This window comes from Callorhinchus milii, unplaced genomic scaffold, assembly GCF_018977255.1.
Source record: "Callorhinchus milii isolate IMCB2004 unplaced genomic scaffold, IMCB_Cmil_1.0 Scaffold1, whole genome shotgun sequence".
Classification (NCBI taxonomy): domain Eukaryota; kingdom Metazoa; phylum Chordata; class Chondrichthyes; order Chimaeriformes; family Callorhinchidae; genus Callorhinchus; species Callorhinchus milii.
The window spans coordinates 24601410-24618005 of NW_024704742.1; the positions used below are offsets into that span (position 1 = coordinate 24601410).

A 16596-nucleotide genomic window follows, 5' to 3' on the forward strand; every position below is an offset into this window, starting at 1 on the left:
CCTGAATTGTGGAGATGTGAGCACTGACTGTGGAGCACGGCCAACAGAAGTTGAAAGGAGACCTGTGAGGTGTGTCAGATTGGCGAGAGCCAAGTTTTAGGGATCCCAGAGTGTACTACTGGAGTACAACCAGCTAGAACAGCATCGCTTTCCATTGTGAGCAGTCTGGCAAGCTTCCCACTGCTTGTCTAGCTAGGATCACCCTAACCATTAGGACTTTAACTTGCTGGATTAATGAGAGCTGAGTAGAAAGAATCCTTGCTCCCAGTGACTGATCTGCCCCTTATGTGTTCTGTTGAGCCAGCTGGTTGGTCTGTCATCAGGAGTGCTGCAAAGTATGGTGAGCCCCCTGGCTCAACCAGCCTGAGATTGCCACGAAGGGTTAACTCTGTTCTGACATTCTGTTTCCAACCATGAAACCTTGGAGGCAATTCAGCCCCAAGGAGATGGCACTTGCCTCTTTTCACCAAGGGAGTATCATCTGAACTTTGTGTTCTGTGCTGAAATGACATTCGCATACCTTTGATGAAACATTTCTTTGTTCCCTTCCAGATTTACACCAGATTTCACTACCTCTTGGGTGATCCGTGAACTGCAAATTTTAACTGCAAGAGGCTTGCAGTTTCAGTTCACTCTGAATGTGACTCTTCCACACCACATGTTACCTCTTTGTGCAGACTTGGTACCAGCACTTAGCTGGGAGCAGCCTTTCTGGATGATCACCTGCCTCTTTAGCTGGTAAGAACATTTTAACAAGACTGTTCATATACATTTGAAGTCCAGTTTAAGTTCCTGCAGACTCCTAAGATGTTTTGCAGGAAGAAAAGTTTTCACCTTGTGTGTATTTGCAGAGATAATAATAATCCTTGTGTTTGATATCGTACCTCAACATCTCAACATCAACAACTTGCATTTATATAGTGCTCTTCACATGGGGTAGCGTCCCAGAGCGCTTGACAGTCAGTGGCGGAGTCTGACACCGAGCCAGGGGGATAGGGAGGTGGGGGAGGTGACAGTAAGCACAATCAAAAACGAAGGTCTTTAGGCGGTATTTGAAAGTGGGGAAGGAAGGGGCAGATGGAGGGATTGAGGGAGAGAACTCCAGAGTTTCAGGATGCAGTGACTGAAGGCATAAATAATTCCTCCAAAACAAAACAACAATAAATTGGTCATTTTCAATGCACAACTGTTTGTGGACACTGCTGTGCGCAATTGGCTGTTGCGTTTCGCCCACAAATATACGTTCAATTCACTTTACAGTCTATTCTGTGAAGCGCTTTGAGATGTCGAGAAGATGTGAAAAGCACTATATCAAATGCAAGGATTATTGTTATTATTATTATTATTATGGCGATTGATGATGGAGGGGATGAGGGGCAAATAAGAGACTAGATCCAGCCAAGCGGAGGCAGCGGGTAGTGGAGTGGGGGTAAGCAGGTCAGACAGGTAGGGAAGTGTGAGGACATGAAGGGATTTGAAAACGAGTGAGAGGATCTTGAAATCTATCCGTTCGGTACTTGGGAGCCAGTGGAGCCTGGCAAGGGCTGGTGTGATGGCGGTACGGAGCTTCGTGCGAGTGAGTATCTGGGCGACAGCGTGTTGAATTAATTGAGTTTTGTTGTATGGTGGAGCTGGGGAGACTGGTGAGGAGGGCAATGGAATAGTCCAGCAGGGAAGTGACAAAGGTGTGAACGAGGGTTTCAACTGCATTGGTTGTGAGGTACTGAGGGAGGCGGGCAATGTGACCTCGTTGAGACGTTTGAAAGCTCTTCATAGAATATATTGTAAAGTGGATTTACTGTGTATTTTGTGGGTGAAACAGGATAGCCAATTTCACACAGCAGTGTAACACAAATGGTCATTGATTTGTGAGATGTTGATTTCATCATTTTTTAAAGATAAAAATGTGCTGTTTCACATCTATAATAATAATAATTATCTATCATCCTATGTCTGCTTCTTCTCAAGTTTGTCTCCTGGCTTGACCAGAGGAGTATCACCCTCTTTCTACTCCCAATCTAGTTTGTCAGTTCATGATTATTAAACACCTCAACTGTGTCAGTTTCTTTGCAGAATTGCTTATTAATCAATATTCGCGCACGGTTCCAACTTCTCGATTTTTGTCTTACAGTTCGTTGTTGGTTTGTGTGGTGCTGATGGCTTATCAACATGCTCATTACATTCTTACTGAGTTCAGCCAATCCAGACCTAGGCCATGCCAAACCTCCCTACTGCTCCAGGAAGAGCGAACCTCCATAAACACACTTGGCTCCACTACCTACAAGTAAGAAGCAACAAATCCTTGCTCTAATTGTGTAATACAAACTATTCGAAAATTTTCCAAAAAACAATTGGTAGCTGGAGAAATTCTATACATAACCTCCCTTTAGTGCTGTAATTCCTTTGTTCTGTTTATAGTCACTTTCCCAGCAGTTAAGCAATTGGAAGCAGGAAGGCTGATTTACCCTACTTACTCTGAAATTGCATGCATTCAGACTGAGGAGAGCTCTGGGCATATGCAAAAAGCCGGTGTGCAGAATTGTGTTAACCACTGGAAGGCTTTTAACATTTTTAAAGAGCCGGAGTGTAATCACCTCATCAACAATATTAAAAGTGGTTCTTTAGAACTTTAAGGGATCGTTTTTGACTGGAGGCCAAAGTACTACCGAGAATATGCTGCAGCAATGTGAAGCGATGCTTGGCTGGAATCCCCTCCTCACGGTGGCATTGGTGGGCAAGTTCTCAACCTCAATTTATACCAAAGCAGAGTGAAAGGGTGTTAATTAAAAAGGCTAGAATTGTTGAACCCAAGGTTTCTTTAAGTAGAAAAAGAACGTACTCTACAAGTAAAGTTTCAGTTATCGTATGAAGGCCAGCACAATAATTATTTTAATGCCCCATCTTGTGAACAAAATCCTGTTTCCTGGCGAGAGTGAATGTTTGAAAATAATTTTCAATAATGTGTTTATCGTTTGTTAACAGATTGAGTAGAGCTAGCTGTAAAGCTTACAGTGATGCTAATAATTCACCAGACAAAGGGAAAGGAAAAGGAGCTCTTGCAGTGGGTGCTCCAGCAGCTAGAAGCCAAAACACTCCAAAACGCAGCCCGGTCACCTCAAGCCATTGCCCTAGGAAACTCAAGTGTCCAGCGCACTACAGCAAAAGTAAATGGAATGTAACGGCAAATACAAGCAGTGGCGCTAGTGAAGAGCAGCAGCAGTCCAATGGAGGACCGTTCCAAGATGCAAAGGAGCAGCATTCTTGCAGTGGCATCCCCTCGTTTGAAAAGCCGCACAATAAAAGCTGTAGTATATATCCAGAGAAAGCTCCAGAAAATGTGCAAAACACAGTACTGGAATGCGAGAGTACCTCATTTTTTGCTGCAACTGAGCCAATTGCTAATGGTAAACTCGAGGCATGTGTGCTGACTGAGAAAATCCCCACTGAACTCCTACTGGACTTTGAGATGCCTGAAATGAAAGGATTGGATTACTGTGGACCTCGTCAGTTAAGCACTCCAGATGAATACCATATATCAGAAGAAAGATTTAAGACCGATGAATCTCAACTCGCTTCCTTCTCATCTTGTGAAGGTATGACCATAGCTTAGAAAGGGTGACGATAATTGTAAGTTATTGCAAGTCCAAAGTTTTGCTTTTTGTCCTGCTAAAAATCACGCTCCTTTATGTTTCATTTTTCCCAATACACACAACAGCCAAATTACATTTGTAAACCGCCTTTCACGTCAAGAGGACTTCCCAAGTTGCTGAACAGTCAGGGATCAGAAGCCCACCGTGGGGGGGAGGTGCGCAGGGTTGGGATGATGGAGGGCAGAGAGGTAGGGAAGCGGCTGAAGGCACGGCCGAAAATAAAGGTCTTGAAGGAGGCAAGGCAAAGGGATTGGAGGATGGAATTCCAAAGGGTGGAGCCAGAGGGGCTGAAAGCTTGGCCATCAATGATCCGGCGGGTGACGTGGAGCAGGCCAGAGCCTGTTGAGTGGAGGGAGCGGACAGGTTGATAGGGGTTAGCAGGCCAGAGAGGTGAGAGAGGGCAACGCCCTTGAAAGTGAGGATGAAGATTTTGAATTATCTTTGCGATTTAGCATCTGGACTAAATTTATGGTATTATTTTGAAAAAATTCCTGGCATGAATGCAATACAAATCAAAATACACGAATGGTTGGGGCAGACATTATTATAGCGTGTCTCAATAATTTATGAAATCCCTTTCATCGTTTGATATGGTGTCAAAAGCAAACTTAAGGGATTGCTCCATTTGGATGACTCCACTTGGCCAATGCTACTTGATTGATTTAGGTCTGGAAGGTTCTGGGTTCAAATTTCAGTGGTGCCACTTAAGGTATCTTAAAAATATATTATGTATTTTTGTGATGAGGTGGGGAGGAAGAAGGAAGTGCATCTCCTTACAGGAGACATGTCTGGAAGAAATAGGCAGTTCTGCAGTAACCCACAGCATTCTTGATGACCTGTTTGGCTGATCAATGAGACTTGGAGTTACAGACACGTCTGGAAACCTTGTGCCACAAAGGTCAAAACAGTAGAGTGATCCTAGCTGGATAGGTACTTTGGAAACTGTCTCTCGAGTCATATGATAAGCTGTGCAGTTACCATTCATTACATTACGGTGGAGTCCTGTAGCTCGGTGGTTAGAGCATTCACCTCGCAAGCGAGAGACCTGGGTTTGATTCTCGACAGGGTGAGACCTTGGGCAAGTTTGCTTGCTCCACATGCCTGATAATAATCCTTCAAGAAAAAAAAATACAATAATAATTTGGTCACTCAATCCACGACTGTTTGTGGAACACTGCTGTGAGCAATTGGCTGCCGCGTTTCGCCTACAAGTATACAGTCAATTTACTTTATAGTATATTCTGTGAAGCTCTTTAAGACGTCTAGAAGATGTGAAAAGCGCTATATCAAATGCAAGGATTAATATTATATTCCACTGAATACAATGAATACATTTTTTAAGTGGGACAGTTGTTGTAAGTAAATTAACTATCAGCCTAATAGTTTAGATGGCATAATTATCCCCTGTTATTTAAAATAAAAAAATAATTGTGCGGCTCCTTTCTGCTTAATGTTTCATTGGAGGTATTTTGCTCTGTTTTAATGATAATTCTGATGTTTAGATAATCTACAAGAAGGGACGGTGGAGAAGCTGAGTGAAAATCTCAAGATTGTGGAAAAGCTGAAACCCTGTATACCTCAAGCAAAGACACATATTCCAAACTTACAAAACCCATTGCCTCCCTTTGTAACCAGAAAGTCAATCACAGTGGAGGTAAGTTTCAATTTAAGTGCAGCATAAAGAATATTTTAAAATTTTGTTTACTAATGTATTTAGTACTGAAGGGCTTCCTTCCACTTCCAAACACAAATTCTACAAATGTTATTTGAAAAATAAACCCAACCTCTTAGGTAGTGTTAGGTAAGAAAAGAACTGAAGAAAGTGACCCAGTTCTGTCTCCTTTAAACCTGGATCTTGCGTTCAACCCAGAGTTGTCAACATCAAGGGGAGTGTTAGAAATGATGCACTGCAGCTTGCAAATCCATTCAAACATGACCTACATCAAAATATACTATGTTTTATATCCAGTGTCTTCCTGCCCCACCTGGTCATGTGCAGTGTTCCTCAGGGCTTTGTCTTTTTTTTATCAATTATATGCTCCCCCTTGGTGACATTAGTAGGTACGTGTGAGCAGATAATGTCCACCTTTCTTTCTGCTGTTACCCTCGACTCCAGGACTACTGCTGTTTGGACATATGGCCTGTTTCAACTTCCCAGGTTGCTCACTCCAAATTATCTGTGTGGAAATTGCCACTCCCTCCCAGCTCTAGCTCCCCTCAGTCTCTTTTCCTTGGATAAAGTTGTCTTGTGCAGAAAGTTATGCATCATTTATTTTTTTGTAAAATCAATTTCTGGGATTACAGTTTATTTAAGACTGCAATAAACTGACATCAGCCATATGAATTAATGTTTAAAACTTTTTTCTTTAAATAATCCTATCCCAGCAAATGATGCCTCCAGACAATGTTAAACAGAAGAGACAACAGGAGAAGATGGAAGGAATTACAACTAGCAATAAATGGAAGGGAAGGAAGACGTATGGGAAAAACAGGAAGATGGCTGTAGAGTAAGTATTTAAGCCATTCCTATTGATTCTAGACAATGTAGACAATTTGATATATTTTCCAGTGTCTGTGCTTGGTCAGGAAATTGATCATAAGCTTGAGACTGGAGTGTTCATAGGACTTCTTTCAGTCTAGAACAACAACTTGCATTTATATAGCGCTCTTCATGTTAGACTCAGAGTGGACTTTGGGGAGGGGGAGACGATTATAGATACGGTCGAAGAGGTAGGTTTTACCATGGCAATGCAAGCTTAAAAAGCAAAGAAAGTTCAACAAATCTAGAATATCTGTTGGAAAACTGGTTAATGGCTGTCCTGGCTCTTAGTCTTTTTAATCCTTTCCACAGTCGGCCTGTGCATTTTTCCTTCTCCTTCGTTGCAAAAATACTAACAATAATAGCAAATTATATTTGTAAAGCGCCTTTCACGTCGGGAGGACATCCCAAGGCGTTGGACATGCGCAGGGAGGGTAGGGGTAGGAGTGTGACCGAACGCACGGACTTGAGACAAGCCTTGAAGGAGGCAAGGGAAGGAGTGAGGCAAAGGGATTGTGGGATGGAGTTCCAAGGGGTGGGGCTAAAAGTCGATGGTAGTGCGGTTGGGTGGGGGTCATGAAGCAATGCAGGAGCACGCTGAGCGGAGGGAGCAGACAGGACGATATGGAGTTAGCGGGTTACAGATGTAGGGAGGAGCAAGGCCATGCAAGATTTTGAAGGCAGTGACAAGGATACTGAACTCTACCCTCTGAGGGATGGGGAGCCAGTGGAGCCGGGCGAGGATGGGGGTGATAGGGTCAGGGAGCCTAGTGTGGAAGAGGACATGAGCTGCAGAGTTCTGAATGATCTGAATCTTGGAGAAGGAAGAGCTGAAAAGCCCGACACGCATGGAGTTTGTATAGTCGAGCCTGGTTGTGATGAATGTGTTCAAAGTAACAATAGCAAAAACTTGGGTGGGAAATTTTCTGTGCAGCAATTGGAATATGCAAGTGAGGTAAATTGGGTGCATCTCCAATTGACATTTTATGGATTATAACATTGTTAGTTCTTACAAAATTATAGACGATTATATTATAGAAATGGACCATTTGGCTCAACTAGTCCATGCCTGTGTTTGTACTCTACTTGAGCCTCCCTCCCCTCGATTTCCTCTCCCTCGTGTGTTTGTGGGATGGTCAGTGACAGAAGTTCCACTGAAATATTTGGACATTTTACTGGTTTTGTGAATTTTTCTTTTTTTTTAATCTTTTTCTCCTTCCCCATTAATAATTTTTTAAGAATTGACAATATAATCGGCATTTTGTAACTGACTATTTTACTAGCTTTCAGGACATTTTTATTGAATAGTTTCTTTATCCTGTGCTAAGAACTAGATTACTTGAGTATCTTGCTGTTTTGCTAGGGCTGACCAGACTGGTTGTGTGCTCACTGAGAGAAGTCAAGATTACAACCAGAAGGGGGAGCGAGTTCAAGATCGACCAAGAAAAGGATGGCAGTACGGAAAAAGGGAAAATGCTAAAGTGCATACAAAACCAGGCAACTTGGTCAAAGTGATGGAAAATGGTAAGTATATAGCATGTAATCAGAATTGTTGATGTATTGCTTGTCCTGCAGCTAGGAGCTCTGCTCTGATGTATGTTCAACTGTCCTAAATTAACCCATCTCACCAGTTTTAATCAAAACAAGACGAGCTAATTCCCTACCAACCTGCCCGCTCCCTCGGTTCATCAGGCTCCAGCCTACTCCATGCCTCCCGCCCTACCATGGGTGGCTGGGCTTTCAGCCTCTCTGCCCCCATTCTCGAACTCCATCCCTTTGCCTCGCTTCCTCCCTCGCATCCTTCAAGGCCGGTCTCTTCAAGACCCTTCTCTTCGACCGTGCCTTTAGTCTCCCTCCCATCTCTCTGCCTTCCCTCACCACTACACCACCTCTCCCCCATGCTCGTGCCCCGACAGCTGACTGTTCAGCGCTTTGGGACGTCCTCCCGATGTGAAAGGCGCTCTATAAATGTAATTTTGTTGTTGTAATTCTCTGACCTTTTTCAGTTCAGAACTAAAAAAGCCTATTGTCGTCCCAAAGTTAACAATAGTCGAGTTATTTTCCAAGTAGATACAATATCTAATTCCCTCTTGTATCTGATGATACAAATGACATTCTGGGACAATCTGTTCCATATATTCACCACTCTGAGCTTGAATCTATCTTGCCCTACCATTCTACTCACTTTTTGTTCTGTGAGTGAAGTGACAGCACAATTAGTCAAATTGTAACCTCTAATGTTAATAGTCACAGCTGTTAGGAATTGATACCTTCGCACTTTGCGTGAATATTATTGTCAATGATCGCTATATTTGAAAATAATCAAATACAAGAGTATTTCAAGTAATCTTGTGTTAATTCCTATTAGGGCATTGTTCAAATTGGAAGGCCTTCCCTGGAAAAGTGCATTCCTCTGAGTCTGGCTCTGATTCTGGTAGTTCGTCCGGCAGTGTGAGAGCAAGCCGAGGCAGCTGGGGAAGCTGGAGCAGCAGTAGTTCCGAGGGAGAAAAAGACCAAATCATGGCTACCAAATTGCACTTTGTAACCTCTGCTGGACAGAGTAAGTAACAAACCTGAACTGCACTACACTTTGTAAGCTGATCACCCCTATCCTCGCCCGGCTTCACTGGCTCCCCATCGAATTTTGTGAATCATCTTTTACAGATTGTATGAAGCCCTAGTCCTATACTGACCCATTACTGCACCAACTTGCTTTGTCACTTAATCTATTTTTAAAAAGGTTTCTACTGCAGCAAAAAGTATATTATATAGTACTTATCAATTTGGCTGGTTTGAGACTGTGAAGAAGGGCCTGTTTGTTCAGTGGACGGATTTGATACAAGCCTCCCAATTTATACGATCTTAATGTCCTTTGTTTAATTTGGTAAAACAGCCTTTGTGCACGTTGCAAGTCCCGTGAAGTGAACCTATGTATTGAAACTGACCATTGCGATATAATAAAGTTGAATATTTCATTAATATAAAAATAGAAAATATATGTGGATGTTCTGATTTTTTTTTCACAATCTTTGTTTTTGTTAGGGGAGCGAGTTTTCCATCAGGCTTGTCCAGTTTACGCTCAGCCATTTCTGTATCAAGATCCCAATTCGTGGAGCAGCAGGTAACTACAGATATCAAATCTCTTGTGTAACAAAATGCTTGTTGATCACAATCACTTGCAATTTTTATATTTGTTTTCTATCCTGCAGCAGACTGGTTCATCCCAGCCAATCAGCAGGGATTGATACATATTCAACATGCGATGAACAGCCTTCCTTGCTCCCAGATAGAAATACCTGCCCCACCTTTGCTGCAGTTGCTGCAGGTTTGAAGAAAAGTCCTGGTAAGTTGGTTAGAAATTGAGACTTGACCGTTGACGTGAAAGGTTTGGTATCGGTACGGATCTTGGAAACTCACTGTAAACTGTTACCATTTTTAAAAATCGGCATTTGAAAATAGTTTATTCCTCAAGGGAACTGTAGTTTAATTTTTACAATGGTATTAATAATCATCCGTACATTTGATACGCGTCTTTCACAGCGGGAAATCAAAGCACTTCGACAGTTTACCTAGGCTGTTGGTACAGGTCTGAAGTTTGTGAATACAAAATTGAACAAGCTTCAAAAAATAAGAGCAAGTTCTCTAACTCACAGAATTGTGGGTGTTATATATTCACAACAAAGAGCTAATGCAAGGTATTGCTGTTTAAAAATGAGCTAGATATATATCTGACGAGGAACCAAATCAAATGTTATATGTTACTTTTTATGAAAGATTTGTATTTGAGCTTTATGGTTGGACATTTTAACTTGTCGGCTCTTTCAGGAGCTTAAGTTTCTGTATTTTGGCAGGGTATTACTTTATAATGATATACATTTTTAAAAATCACAAATTATAATTAACATGATACACTTTTAATCTGTTTCCAGGGCTTTATACAACAACAAATGGAGAATGTTTAAAATCCATTCCTTCTGCAAATAGCTTGGAATATCACCCCGGAAATGGTATACAGATCAATCCTCAACAAAGTGCTGTTCCTGATTACAGGTGTGTTAGTTATATATGTGTGCGCGTGTATGCAGGTATCATATAGCTTTGTTTTATTGCTTTCTTCTTTCCAACATCGTTTTTTAATATGTTTCATTTTAGTTAATAACAAGAAAATGAAACTCAACTGTTTGGGGCATTTAACACCACTTTTGTCCTCCCCTGTCCTTAAAGTGCCAAATAAATGTAATTTTTTGTGGTATCCTGGATCAGATAGAATAAGTGGAAAATACAATATTAACAAGCTTTATTCATTTTTTGAAGGATTTTATTCCAGTCATGAATGTAAGTTCTCTTGCACTGATTTTCTGCATTGTGAATATGTGCAATATTTATCTAACTAAACCTAGTGAATAACTTGTGATGCATTTACTGGGGTGAATAGGTCATCAAATTACATTAGATTCATGTTTTGTGTTTTGAGCGTAATACAACTTCCTATTTCAGTAATTTTATTTGACCTCGCAATGATAATTGGTTTCAAATAGTTGAAGTTCTGTGACAGTAGTGCAAATTTTTTATATATGTATAATATATATAATACTCATAAAAGCAAGTATTTTTAAAAAAACAGTTACATTTAACAGTTGATCATTGCAAATATAATGTTGCACAGACACAATGGTTTGAAAGTTTTCTATGTTGAAATGATTTTGATGAAGATTACCTGTTAATTTTATCCAGTAAAGGTATGGTATTAATGATTGTTTTGCTGCTTTTCTGTAAATAAGAGATTTTGTAGATGGGTCTGAATAATTTAGTTTATACAGTGATGTTTGGTACAGTGCTATTATTATATGTCACCCCACTGGGCAATACTGTTTTCAGACATTTCTTTCTCACTGTAGTGGTGCTTAATGTGTGTTTTCTATAGATTTTGCTTGTGTATCTTTATATTCTGTGTAAAAATGGTATCCAGTCCATCCAATCCTGCAGCTGGCACTGTAATTTAGAAGATTGATTACCCCCCCACCCCGTGGAAATACTGGAAACACAGAATATTTCAAAATATAAATAGGAAAGGGAATTCTTCTATTATACTGTTGCTAACTGAAGTTTAAAAATCCTCATATCTTAATCTCCATCACAATCATTGTAACTTTTTCCCCCCCCCATACCCTCAGCTGTTTGCCTTGGGCCATGTTCACCAGTGACTATTGCATGTTCACCACATTCCAGGAAAATGATTTCTCCAGCGTTCCTGAAGGTAAGCACTGACATTTGCATTTAGTAAAAATTAATAATGCTTAAACATAATTTTCTAAGTTTAAAAATTAAAATTGAATTAAAAACTAGGTGTAGCCCTAGCCAGATGTGCAACGCACGCTCTTTCACGTTTGCATTTTTGATTCAGCTCTTTGGTAACTTCTCCCTGAAACTCAGCTGAAACCTAACTCAGCTCAGTTTTTGAAAAAAACAGTTTTGTACTAACTTGTGGCATTCTCATTGCTGCCAAACTGCAAATTATTTAGCTTTTCCCAGTGTTCCAATAAGAGATTGTTGCCATCAGATGGTTGGAGGTGGGTTGGGATGATTATTCTAGCAGCTGAATAGTAGTTATTGGAAATATCTAACTTCTGTATGTAATTTTTACAATGATGGATGTTCTCTGTGAGTGTCCGATGATCTAATATACTTCAAACTTGTAGGCTATCTAAGTATGCAGCATCCCTTTACTTGCTCTGAAGACCAAGCTGCAGCATTCCATGATGCAGCTCATACAATGACTTGGAATGTAAACACAACCTCGGAGGCGAGATGGAAACCTACTAATTATGTCAGCAGTCCCGTAAGTCATCTATCTGGCAAGGCAATAGTTTGGGATTTTTTTTGTGTGGAACAGTTGTGAAATGGACTGAGAATAATATCAAGCCAGACACTATTTGTCATGTCTTAGTGCATTCTGCAATTTTATTCCAAATAACCTTCAAGTATGATTTCACTTTACCAAGCATTAACTGGCTTATTTATCTGACTTTTTTTTAGTGTATCCAATTTTTCAAATAATTTTCCCACTGCATTTCTGCTCCTTGACTGGTCTTCTCTTGCTGGATGCACTTCAGTCGGTGCTTGTCGCCCTCCATTACCACTGCCCAAGTGACCTTTGTTCATGTTTCGACGAAACTAAAGACGTTGCAGCCAAGCCTGGCCTCTTCTTCCCCAGCTGCCACTTAAGCACAACCACAAGGGCCTAGGAACCCAGGCTTTCCTTCCCCCCCCCCACCCCCCCTGCCAATCCTGGGAAAGCCGGGGCAAATTTAGCCTCCTATATAGCCCTGGCTGAGGACAGTAAACTAAACACAAACCGGGATTTGAACCAGTGAGCCCCTGGTCTGTAGGCAGCAGGTTAAATATTCATTCCTTTAAGCTCAAATTGCGCTATTGTCAGTCTTGCTGAGATCCATGAGAATTGTTGATAAAATCACTACATTTGGGGATACAGTTTATCACATTTACCTATTAAATAACTTTTGTAGCTTTCAAAGTAGCACAATATTTACATTTCAAAAAATAGGCTTTATAATATAAATAACGATAATGAGAACACCACTATAAAACAGGTTTGTAGAAATCTGTTGATCACCAAGAGTTTGAATTCCTGTATAATATTACAGAAGGTTACTTTTTATTAGAAGTAGTATTCCCTCATCAAAATGTAAGCCTATCATTGAAATGATTGTGATTTGAATTGTAAAGATAGTGTTTTTTTTTCTCTAGCCCTACATCTCAGGCACGAGAAGCCTATCTCCCATGTCTGGACTGTTTGGATCTATTTGGACCCCACAAAGTGACCCTTACCAAAGCTACTTCACAATGGATAACTCTATCTCACACGCAGTGCTTAATGAAGATCCAGAATCTCCCTGTACCAAAGAGCAAGTGTCCACTTTTGATCCTTTTGGCACTTACATGAACTTGGACATTTGGAATTCTTCCTCTAATCGGAGTTGTAATTCTCAGCTCTCCAGTGACTCTGGTTATTACGGGGATGTTTAAATTAGGTTTTTGGTTTTTATAAGAAAAAGTGTGCATAGAGATGGTTACAGATTCTTTACAGAGTATTTAGGCGACCCAAATGTTTTTTATTTTTTTATTTTTTTCTGGTTCAAAAAAAAGTTTTGTACAACAAATGTTTTGCACTTAATACAAATTTTTTTTTACCCAAAATCTTTTTTGTTTTTCCTTCAATAAAGGATCACAGAAAAACAAAACCAGTTTGTGAACCTTTTTGCCTTTCAACACCATAAATGCGCTCTCAAATTGTGTACTTTTTTTCCACTTACACAACCAGCAATTGCTTTCTTCATAATGTTCTTAGTTGCTGCTTCACATTTTAAATGGGCAAAGTCATTACTGAAAATATTTGCAAAGATTTTCAGTGATATTTAAAAACACACAACAAATTGTTGAAGTTGCTTCAACTATTTGCCTCCAAATAATTACGAATTTTGTTTTAAAAGTTTACTTTAACACTGAAGGTATATGTCAAATGTTTTCTGCAGCAGAACATTTTCCCAACACACAATAAAACGCATCTAAAAGTTTTCAGAGCTAGACTATTCCAAGAATTGAACTTGCCCAGAAATTTATAAAGATTGTCTGAACCCATTCAAAGCAATTTGTTTCTACATACAGTCACAAATGTCATAAATGTATTTATTTTACATAACTGGAGAACAGCAGACAGGCCTGACAAAAAGAACTACGGTAGACTATGTTATTCTGAGTGCTTGGCTGCAAAATACAGTTCATGCTAATTCCTCAATAGATTTTAAGCCTTTAGCCCCAGTAATGGGTATTCTGATGATCATTCTCATTTGAGAACTTAGGTTGAAAACATCATTGTAAGAAATGGTGGACTCTGATAGAAGTGGAACACGCAAAATTACACACGCAAAATTACAATGAGAAGTTGAAATTTCTCCATAATAAAGCTGAATGGTATAGCTATCTTGTATGAAGGGCGCTATATAAAGGGTGGAGCCCTGAGCTGAATGGTTGAAGAACTCGGCTCACACACGGGAGACCTGGGTTTGATTCCCGGCAGGTCGAAATGTTGGGCAAGTTTCCTTACTCCACTCGCTCTGTTTACCTAGCAGTAAGGAGGAACCCAGTTATTAGTCGACTGGTGGATCACTTTTCCGGGGGTAATAATTGCTTTAAAAAAAATAATAGTCACTTCAATCCACGACGGTTTGTAGGACACTGCTGTGCGCAATTGGCTGCCGCGTTTTACCCACAAATATACAGTCAATTCACTTTACAGTATATTCTATGAAGTATTTTGAGACGTCTCGAAGATGTGATAAGGTGCTATATCAAATGCAAGGATTATTATATAAATGTAAGTGTAACTTTAAAAACAAGTCAGATGTCAGTGATGGAGTCATGCTGCTGAAATGTAATGTCCAGCAGCACAATAGGTCCTCCACATTGAGGTAATGTGTGTAAATATTGACCGATCAACCTCTGGAGGGAATCTGGATGCTGGTTTTTGGAGCCTGCTGGAATTTTTTTAATATAATGAGATACCTGTCACTTTTTTGCCACATTCACCCCACGTCATGGATCATAAAACTATCTGCTCATGACGAAACAGAGCGGAGTTTCATATCTGCTCCACGGGAGAAACTTCATAATCAGATGAACAGCCTTATCTGATGGGGCAGCCTCCAGAGCTTTTGACTGCAGAGCTCTTGACCAGGTTGCTCAGTATCCAAAAATCAGTGGAGACGATATAAAAATAATCATAATCCTTGGATTTGATGTCATTGAGACGTCTCCAAGCACTTCACATCGTTTTACGCAGCAGTCAATTTGTGTGCAGCAACATCCCACAAACAGCTATGAAGCAGTGACAATTTTTATTATTCTGAGGGATTGTTGTTTTATCGATGGCTTCCAACAAAGCCAGCAATTTGAAGGTTTGCAATAACAAATGAAACATCTTGTACACTAATGCAGTGATCACAAATTCAATCTGCTAGGTTTGAGCATTTCCCTATCTTCTCTAGGGTTGCTAGATTAGGAATCTCTGAGCTCACAGAGTGCCTCTCACTCTGCCAGTAGGTAGTGATAGGTTCACCCCGGATGTTGCGCTCTGAAAATGGCCTCTTTCATTTGCCCTTACCAGCAGTGATAATACCAACAGGAAGTGATGTTAGTTGTGGCCATTTTATCATAACAGTAGCCTAGTTGGTCCCCATGGTTCATGCTTATCTGCTCATGTGGCCCTGAAGGCCAAATGAGTTTGCCAGTTAGGAGGTTGAATTTGAGGCACACCACAAGAGGGAACTTCCACACTGAACATTGGTGAGAAACATAGTTTGAAGTTAGTCAAGGTACTTGATTTTGCTTTGTAATATTGGTGCTGAAGGTTTATGCTTGCAATCATAACACAAACCACTGATCTATAAGCATCTCCGTAGAGGCCCTATTGGATTTGCAGTGTTTCTGGGGACCTCTACCGCCAGCTGTCAGTATCAGTCCTGTTCCCTTCCAAACTCAAGTGTACTGTATCACAGTGTTGGCACAATTACGCTTGTGCAGGCTTGTTGTGTGACTAATAGAGCACCCAATAAATGTGGTTTATTTCTATATGGCTGCACACTTAAATCTTCTCTACCAGTGGGGAAAGAGGATCTGCTTCGTGCCTTGTAATGGGCTAGATTGTACACAATAAAAGTAATGTAGGAGTACAAACATGTTTGCAACAAAATAAAATCATTCTGCCAAGCCCATCTTGAAAATTCTGCAGGCGAAAGACCCAACAGTTAAGATTGTATTTCATTTTCTGCTTTTATTGAATTTATTTCCCTCAATCCTTTATATTCTGTCTGTATATACATATACATATATATATATATATATATATATATGGTCTGTCATCAGTAGTACTGCAGATTAACACCAGTTCCTATTTCCAAACACTGCTGCTACAGTTGCATAATTATTTGAAACCCAGACAATATTTTCTCATCTATAAAGTACTGAAGATTTTGTTTACTGATGTGCTCAAACAAAGCAATCTCTTATTCAGATGCTGGAAATCAGATCAACTTAATACCACATGCACTGAAGGAAATCACCCGAGATTTTCGTATATGAATAAAGGCTGTGGCGTCATTTTGATTGAGCAGGACTCGCTGCTAGTGTTACCACTTCAACATCGCTAATACGGAAAACTTTACGTTAGCCAAGAGTACACTGAAGAACCAACAAGGCATCTAGTTAAAACCTGGCATTTTGGTGACATTACTTCTTCAATCCCTCTTTTTTTTGTTCTGCCAAAATACTTGAATCCTTCGATTTAAAGCGTCACCCTTGAAAAAATTGGCAAACTATTTTTCTTACCAA

The 16596-nt window shown here is 40.3% G+C and overlaps 1 protein-coding gene across 1 annotated transcript in view; it reads left to right on the plus strand.

The window, feature by feature from the left end:
• Positions 1-13451, plus strand: part of tmem131l (transmembrane 131 like) — an 82255-nt gene extending 68804 nt beyond the window's left edge. The window contains exons 23-35 of the mRNA XM_042340187.1: positions 553-738; positions 2132-2284; positions 2983-3593; positions 5153-5304; positions 6036-6157; positions 7553-7713; positions 8558-8749; positions 9232-9310; positions 9399-9532; positions 10119-10239; positions 11364-11446; positions 11889-12028; positions 12958-13451. Of these exons, the coding sequence (XP_042196121.1) occupies positions 553-738; positions 2132-2284; positions 2983-3593; positions 5153-5304; positions 6036-6157; positions 7553-7713; positions 8558-8749; positions 9232-9310; positions 9399-9532; positions 10119-10239; positions 11364-11446; positions 11889-12028; positions 12958-13236 (2413 nt within the window). The 3' untranslated portion in view covers positions 13237-13451. The remainder of the gene's footprint in view (positions 1-552; positions 739-2131; positions 2285-2982; positions 3594-5152; positions 5305-6035; positions 6158-7552; positions 7714-8557; positions 8750-9231; positions 9311-9398; positions 9533-10118; positions 10240-11363; positions 11447-11888; positions 12029-12957) is intronic.
• Positions 13452-16596: the final 3145 nt, after the last annotated feature.